The 16,936-nt window shown below is 53.5% G+C and overlaps 4 protein-coding genes across 4 annotated transcripts; 3 read left to right on the top strand and 1 right to left on the bottom strand.

The window, feature by feature from the left end:
• Positions 1–704: 704 nt before the first annotated feature.
• Positions 705–5,228, top strand: BCV69DRAFT_298274 (P-loop containing nucleoside triphosphate hydrolase protein; the record flags this gene model as incomplete). Its single annotated transcript, XM_025494202.1, has 6 exons — positions 705–800; positions 894–1,814; positions 1,874–3,676; positions 3,760–4,286; positions 4,362–4,966; positions 5,041–5,228. The coding sequence occupies 6 exons, from the start codon at positions 705–707 to the stop codon at positions 5,226–5,228; spliced, it is 4,140 nt and encodes a 1,379-aa protein (XP_025348404.1).
• Positions 5,229–9,109: 3,881 nt separating this feature from the next.
• Positions 9,110–10,577, top strand: BCV69DRAFT_164017 (hypothetical protein). Its single transcript, XM_025489454.1, has 2 exons — positions 9,110–9,265; positions 9,347–10,577. The coding sequence occupies exon 2, from the start codon at positions 9,354–9,356 to the stop codon at positions 10,452–10,454; it is 1,101 nt and encodes a 366-aa protein (XP_025348403.1). The 5' UTR covers positions 9,110–9,265; positions 9,347–9,353; the 3' UTR covers positions 10,455–10,577.
• Positions 10,578–12,077: 1,500 nt separating this feature from the next.
• On the top strand, positions 12,078–13,744 carry BCV69DRAFT_298273 (MFS general substrate transporter; the record flags this gene model as incomplete). The annotated part of the gene is made up of 2 exons (XM_025494201.1): positions 12,078–13,577; positions 13,685–13,744. 2 exons carry the CDS (start codon positions 12,078–12,080, stop codon positions 13,742–13,744), a joined length of 1,560 nt encoding a protein of 519 aa, XP_025348402.1.
• Positions 13,745–14,653: 909 nt separating this feature from the next.
• BCV69DRAFT_163895 (hypothetical protein) lies at positions 14,654–16,275 on the bottom strand. Its single transcript, XM_025489452.1, has 3 exons — positions 16,002–16,275; positions 15,767–15,852; positions 14,654–15,672 (listed from the first exon to the last, which is right to left on the bottom strand). Exons 1-3 carry the CDS (start codon positions 16,159–16,161, stop codon positions 14,674–14,676), a joined length of 1,245 nt encoding a protein of 414 aa, XP_025348401.1. The 5' UTR covers positions 16,162–16,275; the 3' UTR covers positions 14,654–14,673.
• Positions 16,276–16,936: the final 661 nt, after the last annotated feature.

Below are 16,936 nucleotides of genomic sequence, written 5' to 3'. Positions count from 1 at the left end.
CAACATGCCGCCCGGCGTATCTTTTGCCTTATGTCCTGACGACAACAAGCTGCATATCATCAGCAGCTGCCGAGACCTTGACTTCACCTTTGCTTTTGAAGAGGGGTGAGTTCCACGAGCTGGACAGATGAAACGTCAGATGACTGTGCTTGACCTCGCTCCCTTCCGCTGCTCAGATTTCTTGTGCTCGGCCTCTCTTTGGTGGCAATTCTGAGCTGTGGGGCAACTCTCTGTCGAAGCGTGCTGGGACGCTTTCTCGCACCAGATGGATCAGGGTCTGAGAAGCAGCACAAGATTGCGCGTGAAGATATTCGGTCGTTCAACGCCCTGTACATCTTCGAGAGAGCCGTCTGGCTCATCTCCCTCTCTCTGTCTATCGCAAGGCTTGCTGTGATACCTTCCCCAGCCGTACGCTCAGTGCTTGAGCACTGGCCGCACCGGTTGGTTGTAACTTCTAGAGTCACCGTGGTCTGTGCACTAGTGAGTTCTTGCACTGCACCACCTCTTCGATCCGCAGCTGAACATCTTTTCGAACTCTGTGCGTGTACCAGCTCATCTTTTTGCCGACCGCATACTTGCTACATCGATTCAATCGTCGTCCTCGCACACGATTACAGCTTTCGTGCTTGTGCCTCCTGGTTGGCCAGGTCTTCTCTTCGCGGACGATGCACAGAGCCTCTCTCCAGCCGCTTTTACGCACAGACATGTTCCTTCAATTGGCTTTCATCGCCTCGGTGTCAGTCTTGCTTGCCTTTGAAGTCCTTATACCTCTAACACAAATGCCACAGGGGCAGACCAAGGTAGGTGGCCTTTGCCTTGTGTGCCATCGCAATGGCATGAAATTGCGCCTGTCTGCTCACTTAAGTCCTCCTCGTCGTCCCTATACTGCACAGACAAACGTCGAAAAGCACGTTGGGATTTTTGGCCGCGCCACCCTCTTCTGGCTTTTCCCTTTGCTTTGGCAAGGTAGACATGCCTCGTTGAAGCTCGAGGACCTTTGGCCGGTGGCACCGGAGATGTCGGCACGACCGGCATCCGAAGCTCTGCAAGTGCAATTGGATCGCCTGAAGTCGGCAAATTGGAAGAGATCATTCCGAGGTGCACGCCTACTGCTGGCGTTGTTCAGGGCGTTCCCCTTTCTATTCCTGGCTCCGATCGTGCCTCGTCTACTTCAGCTCATGTGCACACTCATGCAGCCCTTGATCATCTCCGCATTGATCAGCGCTATCAGTCCTTCGACGCAAGACGCAAACTCGACTCAAGCGGAATTGGATCCTTTCCGGGCCTGGAGCCTTGTTGCGGTGGTCCCAATCGTCTACTTGGGTATGCCGTTATTTCAGAGCATCTGTAGCTACCACCTGTCAATGCTTGACGTCACCTTCAGGAGTGCCGTTATCAGCTGCGTCTTTCGAAGGATGATATCAAAGGAGAACGAGCTTGACGGCCCACGGAAGGCTGCCCAAGACCAAGATGCTCAGGGCAGAAATCACACATCAGAGGAAGCGGGATCCGACACTGCCAGCAACGCCTTGGAGACTTCGAATCCTGCAACGGCCGATCCTACTGTACTAATGTCTGTTGACGTGGAGCACATCGCCAGTAGCATGACCTTCTATAGCATGTACGAGCTCTTAAGTATAGGCCCATGTGCTGTGATTGGAATTTGGATGCTGTTTTCTCGTGTCGGAGTGGCTGCTTTTGCGGCTGTTGGCACATTGGTACTGTTCGTAGGGATGGGGTCTACACTGAGTGGTAGGGTCGGTGCACGACAGGCAGCTTGGCTACAAGCTACCACCTCTAGAGTGCTGTTTACCGTGAGTTTCCAGGGCTTTGCGAATCCCTGCAAGACGCTGACTATTCGGTACATCTGCAGTCCTCTCTTGTTGCCAACCTCCGAACGATCTTCGCTTCGTCGTACCAGCCGTACTTTCTCGACTATTCCCAAAGGCTTCGGAAAACAGAGATGAACAGTGTTAAACGCTATCAGACGACCTTGGCCATCGTGGCAGCTCCGTTCGGAGCCGCCCTGATGGCCTCCATTGTTGTCTTACTGGCCGTCACAAGAGCTCTCGAGGCAGAATCTCAAAGCAAGCTCACACCCGCCGTCATTTTTTCATCGATCAGTATTCTGAATATCCTGAATTTGCCATTGCAAATTCTCTCTTCGTTGCTGAGCTCTTTTCTCGGTGCTCTCGCCAGTTTTGATCGGCTCGAGCTATACCTCCTCCGCAAGCCGGTTGAATCGCGCTGCGAGGACGCGGTAGAGGTTGTTTTGGAGAACCACACTCAAGCCATCCTTGCTGAAGTGCTGCGGAAGCTTCGGACAGCTGAGGAGCAACAGACCTCGGAGGTACTCCATCTCATCGGACCAGGTGCCACCGGAAAGACGACGCTTATTAAGCGTCTCTTGCGCTCTATCGGAGAGAACAGCGACCTGAGTGTCGCATATGGCCCTCAGACTGTCGCGCTCTTTGAGGAGCGTTCCATACTAGACAATATCACACTATTCCAGACGCCCGAAGCCAAGCTTAGCTCTGGTTACGGAGTCGAAAAGGATGACGAAAAGACGCAACAATCCGAGTCAAAATCTCTACAACACCAGGTCGCGGCGGTGTCCAAGGTTCTGAGATTTTGCGGCCTCGATCGGGACCTGATGGCTCTCGAGAGCGGAGTCTCGACCCTGGTCAGGGACTTGAGTGGCGGTCAGAGACAACGTATCGCTCTCGCTCGTGCACTGTATTCCAAGGCACCGATCATCGTGTTGGACAATCCTTTGTCAGCTCTGGATGCGATCACCAAAGACATGATCGAGGGACACTTGTATGGCTACGGCACCTTTGACGATAAGGAAATCCTACACGGCAGGGTGATACTGTGGGCTTCTCAGGAGCGGAGTACCTGGGACGTTCCCTCTTCGACACTCTTGAGCAGTCGAGAGGCTTCCGATTTTCGCCTTGCCAAAGCGGCTGAGGATGGAAATGCGCACCCACGAGATGTGGAGGCTGTTGTCAGCTCAACAGACGCTGTAGAACACAAAGCGGACACCGGACTGGTGATCGACACAAGCAAGGCCCTGCTCGAACATGCTCTTACGGCGAGTTGCGAAACGAAGGAAGCTGCAATTGAGGAGCATCCCAGCCATTTGGGCTTGGCGCCCTTCCGCTTCTACTTCAAAAATTCTCCTTCTTCCTGGATCATCACTGCTGTCATCTTCCTGCTCGTAGTAGTTGGCGCCAGTAACGGAGTACAATACGCCGTACAAGCATGGGCTCACTATGCAAGTCGTCGCACCGGTGAAGCCCTACCGAATCCGGTGTCTTGGCTGACACTTCTTTCTGTGCTGGCAGTGCTGGTACCGCTCGCTTTGATACTGATGTGCATGGCATTTAGCGTCAAAGCGGTGCCACAGACCGGCTTTCAGATACATGAGCAGGCAATCGCGTCCCTGCTCGCCACCTCGCCCTACAATGCGCTGCTCCCTGCCTGCCTGAAAGCTCGGTTCAGTCAGGATATCTACATCGTGGATGCAGCTTTTGCAGACCAGATCCTGAATGCCGCGCTCTCAGCTGCCTTGTTCACTGCGGCTGCCCTCACAATGATAGTCGCAGTACCTTGGATGGCACTTTCGATTCCACTATTCGCCGCGGAGCTCTGGATTGTCAAACATCTCTATCTAGTGAGTGACAGCAGGGCACTCGCCACAATGAGCAGGGGTGCCTACGAATCGCTGACACGAGCACGATCTTCTCCAATCCTCAGCGGAGCTCGAGGCAGGTCCGAGGCATGGAGCTCGAATCAAAGTCGAATTTGTTTGCTGTATTCTCACAGGTCAGCACTTGCCTCCCCTCCCTCCGATCTTTGCGTCTTTTGGAGGCATGTAAGGAGCATTGCGACACCGTTCTGGACAACGCTCAAAGACCGTTCTATACTCGAGAAGCGATGCTGAGATTGCTGCGAGTCGTCTTTGCTTTGGTGGCAGGACTTGTCACTTCTGTCCTGGCGCTACTGGCGGTGGCACTGAGCCGCAGGGTCAACCCGGCGCTGCTCGGTGTTGCCCTGGTCAATATCAGCAGCTTGAGCTGGTATCTCAATGCGACCCTTCAAGGTGTGGCGCAGATAGAAACAGACGCCGTCGCCGTCGACAGGATCCGACAAATCGTGTCTTTGCCGGCAGAAGAAGAGGTGACTCATGCAACAGGATCAGCTCAAGACCTCGTCTGGAGATCGCCAGGGTCGCTCGCGCCACCTTTCATACTGGATTCTGTGAATCTCAGCATGCGGTACAGGTGAGTCGAGGAGACAATGCACAGCGCATCCTGCCCTGACGACCGACTGACCCAGACACGCTCTGTCTACCATAGCCCCGGATCCCCCAATATCATCAAGGACATATGCGTAAAGATCCGTCAGGGCGCTCGAGTCGGTATCTGTGGACGATCAGGATCCGGCAAGTCCTCTTTCCTAGCTGCTCTTTTGAGAGGAGTCACAGACTCCCTCTTGGAGGGCTCTCTATCGCTGCAAGGCGCATCTCGCGAGTCTGTGGGCCTCCACCGCTGGAGGAAAAGATTTTCCTACGTCACTCAAGAGCCACTCATCTGGGAGACTTCACTACGGGAACTCCTCTTCGTTCGTACTGGTGCCACAAGCCACACAGAAGAGAGACGCGCCTGGAAAGCGCTCGATGCAGTCGGACTGGGAGATCTTGTGCGCCCATCTCCTCACGGTCTCGATGTCAAGGTAATTCCTCCTGGCAGCACCGAGGCCGCAGGATGTCTCGCGCTGTCGACATCGCAGTCTCATCTCGTTGCGTTCGCCAGGACCCTGGTAGAAGTTGATCGACCTCTCCTCCTCCTCGATGAGCTCTCCTCCAACCTGGATGAGGCCGCGGAAAAGCGATGCCTTGATGTCATTCTGCGAGGAGACCTTCTCCAGGAGCGAACGATTCTTGCGGTCTCTCACCGTATCTGTGAGTCAGGACAGAATTGAATCAGCAAGAGAAAGCATGCCTACTGATAAACCCTGCTCGCATCGATGACACAGCCTTCATCGCTTCCTTCGACCACATACTGCTCTTCGATGATGGGCAGATAGTCGAAGCAGGATCTCCGGCTGAGCTTCTCGCCAGCAACACCATCTTCAAGAGACTATGGGAGCTTCAGGGTTGCCAGTCCGTGTGCTCAACGCGGAAAGACGAAGGGTGGTTTCCGTGCCGAGTAGAACCATTGTGAAAGACGTTTTCGCTTCTTGTGCGCCTTCATACAGCATTTTTTCCACGCTCTTGAAGAATCCGAGCCCCTGTGCCAGGAAGTGGCTGATAACGTATCATGTCGACTCTTGGAGGCCGGGCAGCTTCCAAGAGAGAGTTCTGCCCAGGAACACCTGTCGGCCGCATGACACAGCGACAAGAACGGAGGAGAGTAGCGCTTCCGAAATGCTGATCATCCGTAAAGCTGAAGCATGACGATACAAAGTCGCCCTGCAGATCGAGTGATGTGAGAACACCCGAGTCCCACTTCTCTGTCGTAAAGCTTGACCCTTGCGGGGGACCGCTTTGATCAGCGTTGCCGTCTACGATCTGATGGTCTGCGTGGGCAGCTGTACCGCCTCGACCTTTCGCAGAGTGAACTCTGACCTGGCATTTTGGGCTGGACTGTCTTTTTCCTGTTCGAGCATACCTGTTGCAGCCCCACTTGAGCTCGGTGTGGAACCATAAGAGATACAATCGCACGCCTTGACAGTGTTGCAGCTACTGCTTTCGGAAGCAGATTTTGAGAAGGTAGAGTGGTAACAGTTGCAATCAGAACAGCTCTTAACTAGCTTTCCGACAAGGACTGCGGCCAGTGCCTAGGATGGAAATCTGTTACGAATTCTGACAGTAGGCACAAAGGTCAGAGACTCCTCTACCTTCTGGCTGGACGGTACATTCAAATACGTTTTGCTTCCACGCGTTGTCAGCAGCTTGTGCCGCTGCTCAGAAGAGATCCCTGCTGCCAGTTCTGTCCGGGCTTGCGAGGCGGTCTGTCAAAGCGACTTGTCATGCTCCAAGATTGGGCAACATCTGCTTACAGTGGAATGGTCACCCGCCCACCCGATCAATCGTCTGCAGCAGAGACCCGTTACAGTACTTATTAGAAGGCCGCCCCTGCCCCTATCCCGATCCGGTCTGGATAAGAAATGTTCGCCTTGACCGAGACTGTGTCTGACGCACCATCTGAGAGAATGTTGACTCGTCTCGACTCCGCTGAAACTTGCGTACAGTGCCTTGTGCAAGAGCATGTGACCTTGCAGATAGCACAAATGCATACAGTACGATATTACCACTGAATGCAACGATGCTCACTGAACTTTGCAGGGCACCTCTGGATGACTCAGGTAGATCTTTGACGCATTCGAGATAGCTTGATACTGACTGCAAATCAAGCTTGAGAGCAATCCGCTTGTTTTTTTCGTACATAACCGCATTTTTAGCCAGCTGCAGCAATTTAGCCCAGATCTTGAGCAGGACAAAAAACTTTTGGCAGCAGGCACGCTCAACGCTGGCAGCCAGGCGCGGCTGTAGTGTCATGCCTTTGTTAAAGCGTGGCTTGACTTTGAGCTCAGACGGCCACATTTTGAGGAGAGTCAGCCAAGCTTTGCAACAGCCCGCCAAGCTGGATCCCTTTTGGCTAGAGTTGATTGACGAGAGGAGTGGTCTCATTGAGGTCAAACACGGCAGCAATGTTTTGGAGATCACACAGAATGTAGAGATTGTATTGCTGTTCTGGCCGAAGAAAGAAATGAGACCGATGCAAAATGATGGCAGGAGTAGGTGTCAACCTGCGCTCTCGAATTCTGTATGCACAACTCGGGTACAGTAGTATATTGTGAAAAGAATAGAGTGTGGGATGCGACTGTCAGTGTAATACTGAAAGTCGGCAATCACGCCAATGTTCACTTTGCCTGTGCTGTACGAATTCGATTCCATGCAGTAGACTTTACCGTAGAAGATGGCAACGATGTTTGCTATTGTTGCATTACCCAGGAAAGACCTTGATTCTGTCTAGTATCTCGGCTCTCCATGACCGGTGAGAAATGATCTAAGCTGCAGCCGCATACTGTACAGTGCTGTACACTATGTCATTACGACCTTGAGATGTGACGCAAGGTCTATGATCCAAAAGTCACTCCGTAGCGAAGACGTCTTCTGGTACAAGGCGCATGTTTTTCTTTGTCTTTCTTTTCAAGCTCCAACTAGTCCCTCGCCGCAAGATAGCATCTGCAGTCACTTGACTCTGCATTCACCGACCCACTCTTTCTGAGTCAATGATGCAGCACTGTACCGCAGGTCCAGATGGGAATCTTCGCAGCCGATCGTGTTATGCAGTACAAAACAGCGCATCTCTAGTTACTGTACAGTAGAATCAGTAGCAACAGTGTGTGCAGCCCATCGTGTGGTCACTGCACGAGGGGCATTTTCCATACTGTACAGCAACAAGATACAGATACAGTAACTTGAGCCGGATATACTCCTTTCGTCACTCAATTCTAGCCAAGTGAGACTCAAAGTGGCAGGCTTCTGCAAAGTCTGGCAAGCTGTCCCGGACTTTAGCCATCTGGGTTTGAAATCAAGCCACACTCTAGCAGAGATAGGGCACAAGAGCAGTGTCTGCCTGCCAGATTTGAACATGCATGCTGCCAAAATTTTTTTGTCATGGCTAGAATTTGAGCGGCCTGGCTAAAGTTGGCTGCAGCTGGCTAGAATTGAGTGACGAAAGGAGTATCTGCCTGGCTTCACGGCTACTTTACTTTGCCATAAAGAATTGAGAGCGCAGCGGGTCCGCTGAGTTCTATTGCTCTAGTGTGAGCTGCAAGATCTGCTCCGCAGTTGCTGGTTGGTGCGTCACCTTGCGTAATGTGGCACGAGTCGTACAGTACATGGCAAAGTTGTGCAATCAGGTCGCTGCGTTGAAACCTGCTTGTGCATTCATTGTCGTCTTTCTGTCACTCAATTCGAGCCAGCTGCAGCAAATTTTAGCTGAGTGCCACAGAGTTTAGCAGGCGCAACGAAAACTATTGAGCAGCCTGCAGATGCAAGTGTGACAGTCAGACACTGCTTCAATGTCGGATTCTGCTAGACTGTGGCTTGACCTCAAGCTCAGCTCGCCAAGATGCGAGGCAAGCCGCTAGACTTCACAGAAGCCTGCCGATGTGGTCCTCACTTGGGTACAAAAGGAGTGCTGTAATGATAGTTCACAAATGTCCAAAAAATTTGCGCAATGATGAGCGAAGTTCATTTCAGTGACCTGCAGAAGTCTGCACTTCACGGCGCAGCAGTGGTGAGCCGCCCCTTTGGGCAGACGCCTGGACTCACTCGACTTCCTGCATCAAAAGCACAAGTTGGTGCCAGCCTTGTGCATCTGGCTGCAAGAATCAGACAAATAGAAATCCTACAGACTCCGGACAATGCGCAATGTACAACAAAGGTGAAAACCTTCTTTTGGCTGCGAAACGTGAAGTGCACAACACATTTCTGTCGACGGTGGCGCCAACGAGATCTCCCGGTGTATGCTACAGAGCACGAGACATGCAGTGAGATGTCCTCTGGTTGGTTCAGCTGAGCTTTCACGAGACTGTGGGCTAGCTTTGGCTGACAAGAAAGGAATAGTGGACTGCAGAGAGTGGAACGCACAGGTACGATAGCGTGACGCCAATTGCGGTGATACAGTAATTTCCAGTGTGTGAAGTACTGGTAAGGTTGAATACGCGCACTGTCTTCCGCTGCTTCTTATTGTACTTTCCAAACTCAAGCGGAGCGGATGGCCTCCCCAAATCAAACGGAGCCAGGACAGAGCTACAGTAGAATAGCAGCTTGACACGAAGCTTGGGATTTTCACCCGCACTTTGCCATTTTAAACCCTGAATCAGAAACAGCCTCGTCAAGGTTAGACGCTCGACGCGTGACATGCGGCCAAGCTCGAGCTTACAGGCTACCAGGCTCTCTCCCTTGCCACGGCAGACTATCCATGACATGGCTCGATTTTGCTGCTACTGTACTGGCTGGAAGCAAGTGACAAAGAATGTACTGAGAGTCAAACCTGTCGGTCATAGTACCCAACCCAACTTGACAGTACAGTACTGTGCGTTACGCCTCCTCCGTCGTAGTCAAGCAGCAATAAGAAGACACGCCGCGACTGTGGCTCGATCCTGTTGTATTGCACTGTAGCAGTACTGTAGAGTACTATTAACTCAACCACGAGCTCGCAGGACTACAATCTGACTTGACATGGTAAGTCCTTTTGCAGGCATCGGCTAGGCCGTCGTAGGACGCTCGAAGATTCGACTCACTCCGTCGACCCCCTACCAGTAGGCATTTAATGTTTCAGAGCGCTGCATTCAGACGGCAAGGGAATGATTTGAGGCTCTGCACCTCGGTGATTATCGAGCCAAATGGCTCGATAAGTCCCACACCCAGCTCCGTCACGCATTACTGCACCTTCGGAGTGGTACATATTCACATTCCTACCCTGCGTCTAGCTCTGACACAACACTCCGGCGTTGCTTTCGTCCATGAACGCCTCAGGTTCTCTGCTGCTGAGGCTATCCGCGATGCCCCCTTCAGACAAAAGGAGCACTTCAATGCGAGGCAAGCCCGACTTCCACCTCTCAAGCCTGACTTCAACGACCGCTCTCTCGCCCCGCACCGGCATCGCTCTAAACTTGACTCTGTCTTGGAGAACCCATTCGTAGTCAAGGCATTCCTATCCGACCACAGACCTCGAGCTGGCCCCGACATGTCTGTGGTTTCCCGATGTACGGGAGCCAAGTTGAGCCGGTCCCTTCTCAGTCATATGACCCTCCAGAGAGGGACTGACATACCGTGGAGGAGAGCAATTCTGTCTACGAAGTGCAGACATCGTGAGGCAGAAAGTGTGCAACACCTATGGCCAGTAGCACGTCATGCTATAGCTCTAGGTACACTTGAAGATCCCAGGATAGTTTCCTTGGCTATGCGGATCAGGATCTCACTGGGGAGTGGCAGGAGCGCCGCGACCGTCTTGACACGCCTTCCCTCCCAAAGACCTTTAACGTCGACCTCTCGCAGAAAGCAAACGACTTTGGATTGCAATGTTCCAAGCGCCCTGACAAGCAAAGCATGGATGGCAAGACCTACCACGCACAGATGTCCTGAGGGTCGACTCTCCAGTCCCGTCCACTTGTCTCGGCCAACACATTCGATCTCCGGAGCTTTATCACCCACGATTGCTGCTCCCACTGCAAACGAATCCTCCAGTTGTGCTCTGCCTCACCTTTCTTCGTTCGATCGTGGCTCTTCGCAATCAAGCTCGGCGATGGCCCTCACGCACCAGGCATGCTCACCATTTGCGTTGCTGCGCAGTCATGCTGCCGATGGCCAGATTACCTCATCTCCACGCACTGCTCGATTGTCTTGTCTTCGAGACTGTGTTTTGGGCTGATGAATTCTCACTTCCCTTCCAGCTCGCTGAACCACCTACTTGCAAAGCCTGTACCTAGTTTCCCTCTGGTTCTTTCTACATTCGATTCCACAACATTCGATACACCCCTCAGAGATCCAGTTTGGGGTGCTGCTCTAGTTGTGACCGACTGAGAATCTGCGGCGTCTGGAGGAAATTTGTACTGTATCCGTTTGATAGGGAGCATCTGCTTTCTTGATTCCATTGGAGACGGCGATGAACATGCAAGTAGCTGCGTCAGCACCAATCAACGATGCCGGTTGTAAAAGTGACCCTGAACCCCATGAAAGCTTCCTGTTGCCTCGGATAGGGCCTTGTTTTTGGCAAATTTGGTAGCGCTGACCGTACGGACTGAGTAAAGAACGTCAAGCGACCTTTAGGCGTGAGTCGAAGAGTATCCTGCTCCGTGCTCATATCAGCTGCATTCCGAAACCAGACAGGGTAGAATGAGCAGAATAGTACGCCCAGTAGCGTTTTCCGTCAGTATGTGATGATTGGGCTGCTCAGGCTGGGCTCAACTTTACTCAGTCAGCCCGCAGCTTTGGCAATTCCCGCCAAGGTGAGCACTCTGGAATCCATTCACCTCGAATATACGCCTCGCCAATGTGATATCGGCCAGGGCAGAGACTGTTTGGGTCCCCGGTCCGAAACATCGCTCTGCAGTCCATTCAATCCCAGTGACTCCAAGGTTACACGTACGCAACCACGAGGTCCTCTCGCATGATTATCGAAGGCAAGGGCGCCTCCCCCTCGATCCTTTCACGATGGTGCTGAAGGCAAAGGCCATGGCAGAAGAGTAATTCTCTGCTGCCATAGAGATAGATGCTGCTGTCAAAGGGTCGATGAGCCTCGTCGGCCGCGGCACATGACCACACCGTTCGCGCAGTCACGCTGCACGGGCCTCTCACCCTTAACTCCGTCCGACCACGGTCTTATCTAGCAGTCGTCTCCCTCCCAGCAGTCGCTTTCCGATGTGACTCATACGCTCGGCGTCCTAGACTGCCGACGGCAGCGTCACCGCCTCCGTCATACTCGTCATGGTAAGTCCGGCCTCAATCACGCTTTCTTTATCTTATACATACACACACGCACACATACACATACGAATTCAGTGCATCAGAAGCCACATCTGTCTGCCTCAAAAGCAGTATTGGCGAAATGCTTCACCAACCTGCCGCCGGTGCCGCTGTCGCTCCTGCTACAGAGAGTCTACCAGCTCGCGCCTGCATTTCTTCTTCGGCAGCAGCAGCTGCCGCCTCATCATCATTGTCATCAGAATGGCCGAGCACAGGCGCATATCGCACTTTGCCTGTCTGGGAGGGTGCTGCAGGTCCTGACGCTGCACAGCTTGAAGCATACCTCATACCACACAGAACGAGATGCCTAGCTACTCAGCTGCCTATCCCGTGTGCTGCTGCTATCCAAGAAGGAGGTTTGCAGTCATGTCCCTGTACACCACGCGTAGCCCTGGAGCAAACCGAGCTTCCTACAAGCCGACCAACCACCGTACTGTCGCACAATCATTATCAGCCTCATCTCCTCAAGTTCCGTGGTCGGACCATCGTCACTGATCCAGCGTTCAAACTCTCAACACTAGCCGCTTGTATGTTCCTAATGGGCTGGTGTGATGCTTCAAACGGCGCGCAATTACCTTATATCCAGAAGTACTACGATCTACAGTATCTACAAGTAGCCACCTTGTTCATCTCGAATTTCGTTGGCTGGGTCTTGAGTGCTGTCCTGAACCCTTGGCTTACCGACCGACAGGGTCTAGGCAGAGCTCTCATCGTCGGCGGCAGCCTGCTCAGCGTTGCCGAGGCCATCATTGCTGCTGCTCCCCCCTTCTTTGCTGTAGCCCTAGCCTTCGTCGTTGTCGGACTCGGCATTGGCGTCCTCGGTGCTTCGACGACGAGTTGGGCCAGCGGCCGACCTGATCCGACAGTCAAGTTGGGCATTACTCTTGCCGTGTATGGGTTTGGGGCCTTACTGGCCCCTATTGCTGCTGGGGTCTTGGCCAGGGCTGAGGTCTTGTGGTCCCGCTTTTACCTGGTCTCCCTTGGTCTGTGCATTCTGTGCACCGTCATGGTGGCCATTGCTTTCAAGGGCGAAAGTGAGGAGAGCTGGTATGCAAGGCGAGCTGCCTATAAAGTGGCCGTACGTGACACCCATAGCCCCTTGGCGAACTTGAGCATCAACTCTCCCGCAGCAAATTCTAGGACAGGTGCGCATGAGCCTGTCCATGCGATGGAGAGGCGAGATTCCCTTCCTCTTCCTCTTCCTCTTCCTCTTCCTCTTCCTCTTCCTGAAAGGCATCCAAACGCTGCGCTTCGATCAAGCACAGATGCAACGCACGAATCTCAAATGAGTCCCCCAGGCGATAGCCCTGGCCATCCAGTCGAGAGAAATCCCAACGACGCTCGATCGATGACGATGGCGGACGGGACCGAGGCGATCCGAATGGAAGAGCAGCAGCGTCCACAGCAGGTGCTGAGAAACCGACGAGGGAACGCTTCCGAAGAATCAAGAGAGCCAGCGACAGGAAGCTATCCGCACACGGCAGCCAAGTTCAGGGGTTTGTCTCGATTCAAACTCATGTGGATCATCTCCGCTTTTGCCTTCGCCAATACGGGCACAGAAGTGGCCATCGGAGGCTGGACGTCCTCTTACCTTCGAGACTATCGAGGCAGTGGAGGGGAAGCTGAATGGATCGTCAGCTCGTTCTGGGGCGGTGTAATGGTAGGCCGTATTGCTCTGATACCGGTCAGTCGCCGGATCGGCGAGCAGACGGCCATCTATACCTACCTTGTTGCCTGGCTACTTCTTGAGGTCGTCGTGTGGGTAGTCCCAAACCTGATTTCGACAGCGGTAGCGACCGCTTTGGCCGGCCTAGTTCTAGGGCCATGTTTTCCAATCGTGGCTTCTTTGACCACTCAATTCGTTCGGCCGCGGGCTTTACATACAGCAGCTCTTGGACTAGTCACCTGCTCAGCACAATCGGGCTCCGCATTCTTCCCATTTGTCGTCGGCCTATTGGCTCAAGCCAAAGGAGTGAGGGTGCTTCAGCCTTTTGTTGTTGCTTGTCTGTCTGCTCAGATCGGCGTCTGGGTAAGTATGCCGATCGAGCGGCTGATACACTCGTTACCTTGTACGGCTCACCTTTCTTTTCATACCTTTTTCGTCCCGCTCAATGAAGGTGTTCTTTGGACTCTCAGGGAGACACAGTAGTAGCGCCCAGCGGAGCCAAGATTGAGGTCAAGATCATCTGGCTCTAGGTGCATACGTTTTAGATAGGTAGAGAGGTACGCCACAACTTTCATACACGCATGTCAGCGCCCCAGTCGCTGCGTCACAGCGCTCCCATCTTTCACGCGTGTAGCTTCACTATGCCGCTGTCCGTGCCCTCCTGTCCTGATCCTTCTGCGGATCCTTCCTGCTTCTGTCAATCCCCTGCTATCACTCATCTGCTCTCGACTGCCGCGATTGTTGCTTTTTGACACTTCGGGGACGGCATGCTCAGGGCATGTCCGACTTCTACATAGTCAAAGGGCTAGAGGACACGGAATGTGGGCGAGTGGCCACTGCGGAGAAGCATACGGACACAACGGACTCAAATCCAGGGGACTCTGGATGTCGCGTGGATTCTTAATAATATGGAAGCCGCGAAAAGTTGCTTGCGAACCGTTCCCAATTGCGCTCCTGCTGTCCAGCAACTCTGCGCTTGTGCAAAGCGTCGCGCTGCTCTTGTAAACTCCAGCGTTGTCTTGAAGGGCCGTGGTCGTTGCGAAGAGAGGCTCAATTGACTCTAGGTCCAATGTCTGTCTGGACTGCTGAGTGACACCTCGCAAGGCCCAACGTCTAGTGTCGGATCGTCCCCCATCCCACCTCGATCGTCAGGGCTTGCATGTCGTGTGAGGGTCCAGGATTTTCGCAAAAGATCAGGGCGCAGAAGCAGGCGGTATGCTTACGCTTGATCTGCCTCCCTCTTCAACAGGAGGTAAGCCGTTCTGACCCCGAATGGCACTTGCTGCTCTGGGCATCACATCCTCGAGGCTGCTTCTTTGTGGCCTGCGTCAAGAACATGATTGGTCCGGCCCCGATGAACAGCTTGGGCACAGGGAGCGTTGGGACCAAAAAGGACGTTGTCCAAGGGTCTGCTGATTAAGATCGTCCGCTGGAGCCTTCTCTCGGCGCCGCACCTTACTCAGTATCCCTTCAGGGCATCGTCTCTGTCCGCAGCAAACACCTTTGTTTGGTTACGAGCAGAAACTGTCGACAGTCGGCGTGAACTTGTATCTGCAGTCACTGCTGCGTGTACCCTCCCGCTGACTAGAAGCATGACGCCAAGGCCGTTGACCGCAATGATCCACTGGTAAATCAGGTTGCCGATTCTGAAGCGTTCCAGTGAGCCGCTCCCGTTCCATTGCCAGAGCCCGTGGGTCGTAAAGGCTAGAGCGGCTATTTGGGCCAGGCCACTGACAGCAATGACAGAGTAGAAGCCGCCCAAGACGATGATCGACTCGTATATGTAACGCCGCTTGCTTATCATGTCATCCGAAGAATCTGTCGTGCTTTGCAAACGCTTCAGGATAGTGAGTTGATGACTGAGTACGAGCAAGACTCGTAGACCTACTAGACTCAGCACCAAGAACTCTATGGTGACGAATATTGCCCAGACCAATGCCAGGATGCCAACATACCAAAAGCTGCGCCTCAGGTCGGCCCCTGCTTGGAGGAGGGTATCGAGCTGAGGCGCTGTCATTGCCGCGGTAGGCGCATCGGAAACAGATACCGCTGCTTGAAGAAAGGCAAGTCCCTTTAGACTTCGTCGGAGGTATATTTGCGCTAGCATCAGGAAAGGCAGCGTACAGCCGAGCCACACCAAAGGTGCTGCCACTGTTGCGATATTGACGGTGTACCTGCTGCTCAATACTTTGCTGGCCTTTTGGATCGGACTCAAAGACTCCCAAGTAGAGCCTGCTGGGAGATCGCGAGTCGAGCCTGCCAGGGCGCTTGTGGTACCTAGGATGGTATTCATGGCGCCGAAAGGGAGAGCAATCCATGACGCAAGCACGACAGCCATATAAGCTTGCAATGGCCCGATCGACGACGAATCTCTGAAGCGGAACTTCAGACAGACAGAAGCGAGAACTAGCATCCCTGTTACCGCAAGCCATGAAGAAAAGACGTTGAGAGGATGAGTCTATGATAAGCAGCATTAGTCCCGACACAGGGGTTCGGTCAGCACGAGATTTTCCAGGTCAGGCTCCGCAAGTAAGCGCGCACTTGATGCTCACCACAATGGAAGTGCCTGACCCCTTGCTTCGCGTCAATCGAAAGAACCATAGCGTGCCGCTATTCCACAGACGAAGGTACACCAGTGCTGTGAGCGATGTGAATGCGGATCCAGATCCAGAGTGTACGTCAGAGTCGGGGTCAGAGTCAGTGTCAGTGTCAGAAAGAACTCGTTTGTTGGGGTCCGATGTCCCTGCACATCATATGTACCTCTGCCGGCTACGTGACCCCACTCACGTGTTAAAAGGGTCATGATTCCGGTGAGGACAGCAATTGCGATCTCACTGTTTACGGGCGCGGTGATTATCTTCGGATTGAAGTACGCCAACAACGAAGAGACTCCATCGCTCAAGGTGACATTCGCGTTTGCCTGTGAGTGAGACAATGCATTCACCATGACAATGCTGTCCTTGAGCTCGAAGAGTCTGTGTGTCGCACCTATCCTCTGAGGGAGTTGGGATCCTGTGCCGTTCTGCAAGCCTTCGAGCTTACTAAGCGGGCGAGTGAGAGTAGATCGTGCCTCAGACGAGAGCGCCAGCGATGTGGCTCGAGCCAGATCGATATCGGCAAGAGGATGTCAGAGGGTACGGAAGGAATTGCAGAAGTGGATGAAGATGATGGGTCCCTCACCATCTGAAGCAGTCACTGGCATCTCGATGATGCTGTCCCCGCGGAGCCTGACTATCTGTAGGGTCTGCCCGACTCGGAGGACTGTGTTCTAGACCAGTTCCGCGTGGCCAACGGCAAGAGCGCGCATGGCTGGACGCAGGTCCATAGCCAAGCATTTCGAATAGAGTTTGGATGCAGCGGGTCGGCTGACAAGCATACTGCATCCGTACCGTGTTGTGGTTTCATGGCACTCGTCAGTTTACTCGCGCGACAGAATGGGCCGGCGGGGAGTACAGCATGTGGACTACTTCGGGGAAATGTATGTGCAGCCACGAACATGTAGCTGGCGTCGCGCACGGACTCAGTTTGAGGCTGAACGTGCAGCGGCTTTTGCGGGGCGGCGCAATGTGTGTGCGGCGACCTGTCATGCACGGGCGCAACGTCGGAGAGACCCTGTCAGGCGCGAGCGGATCGGGAAAGAGAATGGCAGCGGCGGGTCCGGATACTCTCTTTTGCTGCTTGTCATGAGCCGGTCCCTCTGCTCTGGCTCTCCTCCTCTGTGG

The sequence above is a fragment of the Pseudomicrostroma glucosiphilum genome, assembly GCF_003144135.1.
Source record: "Pseudomicrostroma glucosiphilum strain MCA 4718 unplaced genomic scaffold BCV69scaffold_5, whole genome shotgun sequence".
NCBI classification, from domain to species: domain Eukaryota; kingdom Fungi; phylum Basidiomycota; class Exobasidiomycetes; order Microstromatales; family Microstromataceae; genus Microstroma; species Microstroma glucosiphilum.
The sequence above is the reverse complement of the archived record's forward strand: the minus strand, read 5'-3'. Positions and strand labels throughout refer to the sequence as shown.